General features: G+C 43.3%; 1 protein-coding gene and 1 pseudogene across 1 annotated transcript; both read right to left on the bottom strand.

Annotated features, from left to right (window-relative positions):
* Positions 1-336: 336 nt before the first annotated feature.
* Positions 337-1,209, bottom strand: LOC146370435 (olfactory receptor 10A6-like). The gene has a single exon (XM_084954506.1). The coding sequence runs from the start codon at positions 1,207-1,209 to the stop codon at positions 337-339; it is 873 nt and encodes a 290-aa protein (XP_084810632.1).
* A 4,734-nt stretch (positions 1,210-5,943) lies between these two features.
* On the bottom strand, positions 5,944-9,102 carry LOC146370434 (olfactory receptor 10A6-like; annotated as a pseudogene).
* Positions 9,103-9,520: the final 418 nt, after the last annotated feature.

Genomic DNA, 9,520 nt, shown 5'->3' with positions numbered 1-9,520 from the left:
ATGTTCATGCACGAGTTAGTCTGTATTGTGATTGTAGGCCTATGTGTTCCTGTGTTCTGTGTGGAACTTCATGAAAAGGGGTTGAATATCACATCTTTCTTCTTTGGCCTTTGGAGTAACATTGCATCCAGTGAAAAGATCTTGTGTGCATTTGCTGTACGTTGGTATAAGTTCATGAGCATGATCTGACTGCATATATATTCCATCTCTAACTGTTCTGGGTGACAATGTTAAGGTCAGTGTAACAACTAAAAATGTTGTTTCCTGGTTAAAAGCAATACAATACTATAGAGGGTCACACTGTGACCTGAGCCTGGTACTTTATTTAAAATAAATTCAAAAAAAGACACAATTTTGGAGTGTAGGTTGAAAAATGAGGACATACATAGGCAAAATTATACGAACTTCATCTGGTACCTGAGAAACTAAAAATCTGAAGTCAATAAAGTAACAAATGCACCCGACACACAGGTTTGACACAGAGATGATCTGAGGGGTGCAAGTAGTCACAGCTTTCTGCTTGTTTTCTTTTGATGTTTTTTGACAAACTCTCAAAATCTTCAGGTAAGAAACTGAAATGAGACTGAATGGTATGAAAGCACTCACAATGGCAAAGGATATGTCAGAAATAAAGCTTTGGATTGAAACTGGACATGAAAGTCTAATTATTAATTGGTGGTCACAATACACGCTGTGAATACTATTTCCACAAAACTTCAAACTGAAGATGAATGAATATGAGAAAATAAAAGTAAGAAATGAATACACCCACACAAGCAGAATCATCAAAAACACTCTCTCTGTGTTCATAATAACATTATAGGTGAATGGATTACAGATTGAGATATATCTGTCATAGGCCATGGCTGCTAAACTACAAATCTCAACAGAAGCACTTGTGTACAAACAACACATCTGCAGAAAACACCACGGCACAGTCACCTCATGGCTGTCTGAAAACATCTGTGAGAGCAAAAGAGGATACAGTGATGTGCTGCCATTTATTTCACTCATGCATAAATTACAAAGTAGTATATACATTGGCTCATGCAGTCTTCTGTCCACACATATGACCACAATAAGAACTGTGTTGGCCACACATATAGAGAAATACCAGATCAGTATTATAATGAAATAAAGGTGTTTTAACTCTCCCACATTTCCATAAGCAGCCAGCACAAATGATACAGTCTCACTTGAGTTTCCCATTTTCTCCATAATATGACAGAGTGAATAAGATAGTCAGTAATAATTATATGTTATATTCATTAGATATATGGAAAGAAATACCAGACATCAATATAGCTGAGCAACGTTTCTATGATACCGTTCAAATGCTGTTTTACTCACACGTGTTACCTGATTATGGCACGTTCCTTCTCAGCAGCTGTTGCACCTGTTGTACAATGTCCACATCAGCAATCAAAAACAAACAGCAAGTAGTTTTATATTTTAAAAGATTTAAGATTCAATTACACAGATTCTTACATATTAAGAACACATAACATTAAACTCAGCTGCTTCCTTCCAGGTTGAACAAGACAAAAATAAGCTTCTGCTAATATTTATAGCTGCAACACAGAGGAGGAGGAGTTGGAGGGGGAGATCCAATTAATGGCATTCTTTTCTTTTGAAAGTTATTTCTCACTTTTTTGTTTGTTTTAAATAATATACATTGTAAATTATTACATCAAAGAAATCAAGATACCTTTTTCTTGTTCTTAAGGGAAATTTCATTTTCACCATAAATTTTTTTGAACAGTCCAGCAGTCTAATTTTACGTTATACTATGACCCACTGAACTCAACTGTCAAATATACAAGCCAACAAAACCATATAATTTAATTTGAGATCCTAACACCATCAAAGTCAAAATGAAGATCTCAAAGGTCGGGGCCTTTACCAGACACTCCCAGTGCACCCTCACTATACATCTGTGCCCCTCTTCATTCCAGTTGTCTTTAAAACATGTTTGAGTTTAGTTTAGGTAAAAATGCTGGACAGTTCTGGAGCTATCAAATACACTTATTTTTTCCCAACCCAGGTGTATAATTTTGCATGATTTCATTAGAAAAAGAAAATCCAGAGAGTTGTACCTTCTCAAAGTAGAGTCATTCTTTGCCATAGTCGGGGAGAGCAAAACTGACAATCATCACAGTACACCTGTGCTTACAGTGTATATTTCATCAAAGTTTCAATTTACTTTGTCATTTTCAAGTTGTTGCCGTGTGTTTAAAAAAAAACATTTTATGACATTGTTACATCTTTGCAGGTGGTCTCCTCACTACAGGAGCTCACTCTGCAGGTGGGGGGAGAGATATAGGAGAGGGGGAGAATGAACTCAACCTGGGTGTCTATTGTCTTGTGTAGTTTGGGAGATGATTGGATGATGGGGTGGGTGCAGTTTTCTCTGGGGTGGAGTCGGGTGGGCTGCCCCGGACTCTGTGGGGCTGGGCAGTGCTGCTGCTGTGGGCCCCGGTCCGGATGGGCCTGGGCCTCCTTGCCCTGGTGGGTTCCAGAGCGTGGGGGTGCCTACTGGGGTCAGCGGGGGAGCTGGCCCCAGGGAGGGGCCGCTTGCCCCTCCCTTTCTTCCCTCCCCATCCTCAGCTGCCTCCCTATTCCCGCTCTACCACACCCACCCACACACGCAGGGCTTGGGGTGCAGGTATGTCACCAGGGTGCAGGGGAGGCACTCCCCCTCTGTCCCCTTCTGGCCGCCTGTGCCTCAATTTTATTCTGCAACCTAGACATCCACATTACTCACACTCTCACATAACACATACATATAGGGCCTTGGGGGTGGGCACGTTTTACAGCATCCAGAGGATGGTCGTTGTACTCCAACCCACCTCTGGCGCTGGTGCCCTACCCTCAATTTTAAATGCATTTAGACACTGAGGGTTTTCGGGAGGAGCCGTGCTGCTCTCTGAGAGGAAGCAAGTACCATGCTCTCCTGAGTTTTAAATGCACTTTAGAACAGCACACAACAACATTACATATGAGTGGGCGTAGGGAGGTTTGAGGTCTTCACTCACCCTGGTTCTGTTAGCCGCCAGGGCTGGGGGGCTGGGAGGAGGTGCTGGCCGTCAGACTGGGGTCTGGGATGCGGGGCCTCCCTGCTACTGCAGATAAGGAGGTGGGCCGCTTGCCTCCACCCCAGAGAGAAGGGTTACATCTCCTGGGTCTAGGTGCGGCTTGCCCCTCTGGGGGTGGGGGTACCTGGACCTGGGATATAGAGTATGTTTGGGGAGTGCGACTGTCTGTGCAGTGTCTATTTGTGTCTGTCTACACGTTGGGTGAGTGCCGAGTATTTGGTTGTGCATATGGGGGTGGGAATGCACGTCTGTGTCCGCGTGTGCCTGTTTGTCTGTGTCTATATGTCAGGTTGGGCCTTAGACTCAACCTCTCTGGGTACATCTCAGGCACTCTAAAGTACGGAGGCCTATCTCCCCTCACCACACTCCCTGCCGGTGGCTGATGCCCTTAGACGTTGGTGTGTTGGTGGTCCTTGTCATCTGGGGCTGGGCGCTCATGCATGTACCGGCTCACTTCTGGTGGCCGATTGGCGGGGCCGGGCGCCTGTGGCTCGGCTGGGCTCCTTCCGGGGGGTGGGATGCCCTCAGGCCTCTGGCCTCTGGGCCTGAAGCTCGGTCCTCTCTGGCACAGCTGGCTGCCGGCGGAGCCCGCGGGCACGCCACTGCACAACCCCCTCTGGCCTCTGCTCCGTAGCTGCGGGGTGACCTCTCGTTTGGGGCTCTACTCAGCTCTTCCCAGGAGGGTGGCACGGTCCCCCCCCCCTTTGGTGGTCCTCCTCGGGTCCTTGTACTCTGGGGCCTCTGGATATCTGGGGCCTGGATCTCCTCCATACCTGCTTCATACCCTGGTGGACGGGGCTATGGCTCCCCACACTCCCTAGCAGATCGTTACATGGAGAAACCTTTGGAATACAAGCATGCTGATCCACACAGGTATGCACACAGGTGTACACACGGGTGTTCACAGACGCGGACTACACCTTTCTTGGCTGCTGCCTCAAAGCACATTGTGCGCTGTCTATCTTGCGTGCTGCACAATATCGTTTATTATTTAGTATCTACTGTTATCTACTGCTAGCTAGTTTATTGTGATGGTGCTGTTTTTATTATGTTGCTCTTTGTTGTTTGCTTTCTCTTCTGTTTTTTTTCTCCATACAGGTGATCCAGGCGTTTTGTTTGTTTGTTTGTTTGTTTGTTTTTTCCTTTCTTCCCCCCCTTCTCACCGTCTCTTCTCCCCTTTGGTTTTCTTTCTCTCCCTCTCTTTCTTTCATTCTCCTATCCCCCAGTCACGTCTGTCCCGTTTGTAGCAACCGAAAATAAAATAAATACATAATTATAATAAAGGTCAATCAAATGGACCAATATGGCAAGGCCATGATGATCCACTTGGTAAAATAAATCCGCTTGGCATCTTTCTTGGCCTTAAGACAACAATTCTGATGGCTAAAGATCCAAACGGGACACAAAAAAAAAAAAAAAAAAAAAAAAAAAGCTGGACAGTTCTGGAGCTATCAAATACACTTATTTTTTCCCAACCCAGGTGTATAATTTTGCATGATTTCATTAGAAAAAGAAAATCCAGAGATTTGTACCTTCTCAAAGTAGAGTCATTCTTTGCCATAGTCGGGGAGAGCAAAACTGACAATCATCACAGTACACCTGTGCTTACAGTGTATATTTCATCAAAGTTTCAATTTACTTTGTCATTTTCAAGTTGTTGCCGTGTGTTTAAAAAAAAACATTTTATGACATTGTCAAAAAATTATGATAAATGTTAAAATTGTAAAATGCTAAAGTGAGCCAAAATGTTGTCAACATGTAGTAGAAAAACACTTATCAAAAGATAACAGTAGCCCCCTCTGTTAATCACTATCTTATCGTGGTGGAGAGGTTTGTGTGTCCCAGGGATCTCAGGAGCTATGTTGTTGGGTGGGGAACCCCTATGAGCACAACATCAAGAAAACAGTTTAACCTGGTCAGGATAGAGTTACCAGGGCCCCTCACTGGAACCAGGCCTGGGGAGGGTGCCTTGGCCTTAGCTCTGTCACCAGGTGCAGCCCGAAGAAGGACATGGGATCACCCTCCTGTAGGCCCACCACCACGATGCACCATAGGTATCAGTTGTTCTGCATGCCGGGTGGCAGCTAAGGATAGCTGGGTTTGTTCCGTGTGCCTTTGAACTGTCATTCAGGTCGGGGACAACCTGTTCCTTGACACAGAGTACCTGGCCTTCTTTGAGTACCTGGTTGGGGTCCTTGAGTGTGCTTCACCTGGTGAATCTGTTGTCCAACTGGGAGATTTCAATGTTCATATCGGCAAAGACAGTGTGACCTGGAAGGGTGTGACTGGGAGAAACAGCCTGCCCGACCTGAACCTGAACTGTGTTCTGCTCATGGACTTCTGTGCAAACCACCATTTGTCCATAGGGTCCATGTGGCACCAGGACACCCTAGTATGCTGTTGAGGAAGTGGGCCTGTGTAGTTAAAGGGGTACAAGTAGACAGTGCTCGTGATTTAGTGGTCCCCTCAAAATTTAGAGAGCTTGTGTTGAGCATGTCACATAGTGGCATTGCTGCCATGTTGTCCATTGCCAAAGAGCAAAGCTGAGAATAATTGCATGCTGAATGTAATGTGCTACTTACTATCTTGCAGCATTTCCGCTGTCCTCAATTAAAACTTAGTGATGAAATCTCTTACCACTTTCATATCACATCTGGTGTTCCAAAGGTAATGTACACTGACCAATGAAATAATTTCATGTCACAGATTTTTGCCAAGTTAGTAAAGCAGCCTGGGGCCGAACATCAGGTGTTAAGTGTGTGTGTGTGTGTGTGTGTAGACACTGAAATCAGTTGCTTTATGTTTCTGCACCAGACAACAGAGACTGTATTTTACTGAACAAAGATATTTATTTTCTCAGAAACAGAAAACTTTTACATGATTGCCTTATCTTTGGCAAATTAAATCCATACAGAAATGGGGTGAGCATTGGTTGACAAATGAGGAGGTATATAGCCAAGATTGCACAGAATTCATCTGGTACCAGAGAAACTAAAAACCTGAAGTCAATAGAGTAACAAATACACCCAACAAACAGGTTTGACAGAGAGACGATCTGAGGGGTGCAAGTAGTCACAGCTTTCTGCTTGTTTTCTTGAATTGTTTTTCGACAAACTCTCAAAATTTTCACATAAGAGACTGAAATGAGACTGAAAGGTATGAAATTATGACAAAGAATATGATAGATATAGAGCCTTGGACTGAAGCTGAACATGAAAGTTTATATATTAATTTGTGGTCACAATACACATTATCAACAATATTTCCACAAAACTTCAAACTGAAGATGAATGAAAATGAGAGTATGAAAATAAGAAATGAAAAAACCCACACAAGCAGAATGATCTTAAACACTCTCTCTGTCTTCATAATGACATTATAGCGTAATGGATGACAGATTGAGACATATCTGTCATTGGCCATGGCTGTTAAACTCAGCAGGTGCACCTGTGTATAAACAACACATCTGCAGAAAACACCACGGCAGGGTCACTTCATGACTGTCTGAAAACATCTGTGAGAGCAGAAAAGGATAAAGTGATGTGCTGGCATTTATTTCATTCTCGCATAAATTGCTGAGCAGTATATACATTGGCTCATGCAGTCTTCTGTCCACATGTATGACCACAATAAGGACTGTGTTGGCCACACATATCAAGAGGTACCAGAACAATATTATTACAAAATACATGTATTTTAAAGCTCCAACATTTTCCAAGCAGCCAGCACAAATGAAAAAATCTAACTTGACTTTCCTATTTTCTGCTTAATATCATACAGTGAATGAGATGGATCAGTAATATATATATATATTTTATATTACATCAATATGGCTGAGCAACGTTTCTATTATAATATATATTTCTGTTTATGTTATTTGATTATTGCACGTTCTTTCTCAGCAGCTGTTGCACAATGTCCACATTAGCAATCAAAAACTAACAGCAAGTAGTTTTATACTTTACAAGATTCAAGATTCAATTACTGTCATGGTCCTGAGTCTGACGACTCAGCGTTTTGTATTTCTTTATATTATTCTATGTTCTTGTTTATTCTGCTATGTCTTTTGTTTAGGTTTGCTATGTGTTAGAGTTTTGTTTTATGCCTGCCTATGTTCCCTCTGTCTGTCCATGGTGTCACTGTGTCTGCTCGTGTGTCTTGTCTGGTCCTGTGTCTTTTAGTTTCCTGTTTTATACTGAAGGTCCTTGTCTTATGTGAGTTTGTTCAGTTTAGGTTTCCCCCGTCTTGTCAGCTGTGATTTCTTCAGCAACCAATCCTCCCAGTGTTCCCCTCCTGTCTCCCATCCCTTGATTACTGCTGTGTGTATTTAATCCCTTTGAGTTCTCCTGCCTGTTGCTGGTTCGTCTGTGTTATATGGTGTTTTGTTCTCTGGTCTGCGGATTTTCCCTGTGTCATCCTATGTTGGTTCCCCGAGTCTCCCAGCGTCTCCATTTCAGGTCTGCTTGTGTTAGTTTTTCCCAGTCTAGTTTATCTCAGGTTCAGCACTTGCCACCTCCTTTGTTGTTTGTTCTATCACCATCTCAATAAAGCTCACTCTCATCAAAGTCAGCGCTTGTATCTTGGGTCCTATTCCAACCTCCACTCGTCTGCCACTGCGGACGTGACAGTATGAACCAGCCACAATGGACCCAGCAGCATTCGACCTGCCCGAGAATCTCTGGGAGGATATCATTTACTCGGTGGACAGATTAATCAATTTATGGCTGGAGCACAAGGGGGAAGAATTTCGCCAAGCCATAGCTAATCGGCTACAGCGCTTAGTATTGGGTCTCCCCTGGTTATTCAGCTCACTTCTATTATTCTATTAAAAAAAACTGAATCTTGATCCTAGCTCCACTAGTAATTATCGACCTGTTTCAAAACTGCCATTTTTAAGTATATTACTAGAAAAAATTGTTGAAAATCAGTTCAGGTCCCTATTATGTAAATTACACATTCTTGACCCTTGTCAGTCTGGCTTTCAAAAGCAGCACTCTACAGAGACCGCTCTCTTAAAAGTCTATAATGATCTATTAATGGCATCTGATGCAGGGAATTGTTCTGGGATCATTTTTGCTTGATCTTAGCGCAGCCTTTGATACCATCGACCACAAAATGCTACTTAACAGGCTTAAGGTTTTGGCTCGTATATCTGGCTCTGCCCTAGACTGGTTTTCTTCCTATTTATCAGATAGACCTGTGGGGTTCCACAGGGTTCAGTTTTAGGTCCATTATTATTTTCTTTTTATATGCGACCTATCTTATCATTTTTATGCTGATGACATTCAGCTGCATATGTCCTTTAAGCCTCATCAGCTGGATAGGCTGTCCACCTTAGTCCAGTGCTTAACTCAGGTTTCTGATTGGCTTTCAAGCAACTACCTCGTTCTAAATGCTAACAAGACAGAGACCATGATCATAGCTCCTCCTGAGCTACATTCTAAAATTAGTCAGGTTCTTGCCACTTTCTGTCCTTCTGTCAAGTCAAATAATCGAAATCTTGGAGTAATATTTGACTCTTCTCTGGGCGTTGACTCTCATGTAAAATCTTTGTCTCATTCCTGTTTCTATCATTTAAGAAACATCTCTAAACTGCGACATAAGGTGTCTTCAGCTGAACTGGTAAAACTCATTCATGCATTTGTATCATCACGCTTAGATTACTGTAATTCCCTGTTCACTAGCTTGTGTGGCAGGATGAATGTTATGTCTTGGTTCAACCCACTTTCGGCCTGGCACATTAGGGGGGCACTAGTATAAATAGTGGCCATTTGAGCATTCCTGAATCGCTTACCTGTAATCTCCTTTTTGGTCACCTGACTTCCCTTGGTGTTACAGAGATCATTTGCGGATTACCCTTCTGAAGCCTTCATCGCGGCTGGTCGTAGCTGTAGAAGCCTCCTATGAGCCACTCCGTTCATGATTTGTGACGCTGTTTACTTGGAAGTGTGGGCCTTAGTGAGCGACCAGTAGCCTTACTGGACGTCGGCGTGGACAGCGGCCACATGCATGCCGGCTACGGGAGTCGGCTGGCGTGCACATTGATTGACTGGATGATTAACTTATAGTCGGGCAGACGGCAAGTTGGAGCAATACGGCGATTCCGTCCAAAGTTTTATTTAGGTTGTATGTTTGTTTTTCAGTTGTTTTGATTTGTAGTTTGGGTTTTTGTTACGCCACTGGTGGAAGGCCCTTTTTCTAGCTGCGGATCACCAGTGTGGTCCTGCAGTTGGGTTATCCCCAAGCGCTGCATATTAGTTTTGTTGTAATATATTATATTTTCTTTTTTTCTTTTATTCAGATGCGGAGGGCCTGACGTGTAGGAGACTGGGGGTGCCTTGGTGGCGGGATCTTTTGAGTGTTACACACCTGTCTTTTTTTTAGTTTATTAGTGTGAGTGGGTGCTGCTGCACCGGTGTATGGGT

This window comes from Perissodus microlepis, chromosome 16 (genome assembly GCF_051167445.1).
Source record: "Perissodus microlepis isolate ML-2025 ecotype Zambia chromosome 16, ASM5116744v1, whole genome shotgun sequence".
In the NCBI taxonomy this organism is placed as follows: domain Eukaryota; kingdom Metazoa; phylum Chordata; class Actinopteri; order Cichliformes; family Cichlidae; genus Perissodus; species Perissodus microlepis.
This window is presented reverse-complemented; position numbering and strand designations above follow the sequence as displayed.

Coding starts and splice junctions, on each gene's coding strand:
- LOC146370435 (XM_084954506.1), bottom strand. CDS start 1,209: ATGGGAAACTCAAGTGAGACTGTATCATTTGTGCTGGCTGCTTATGGA.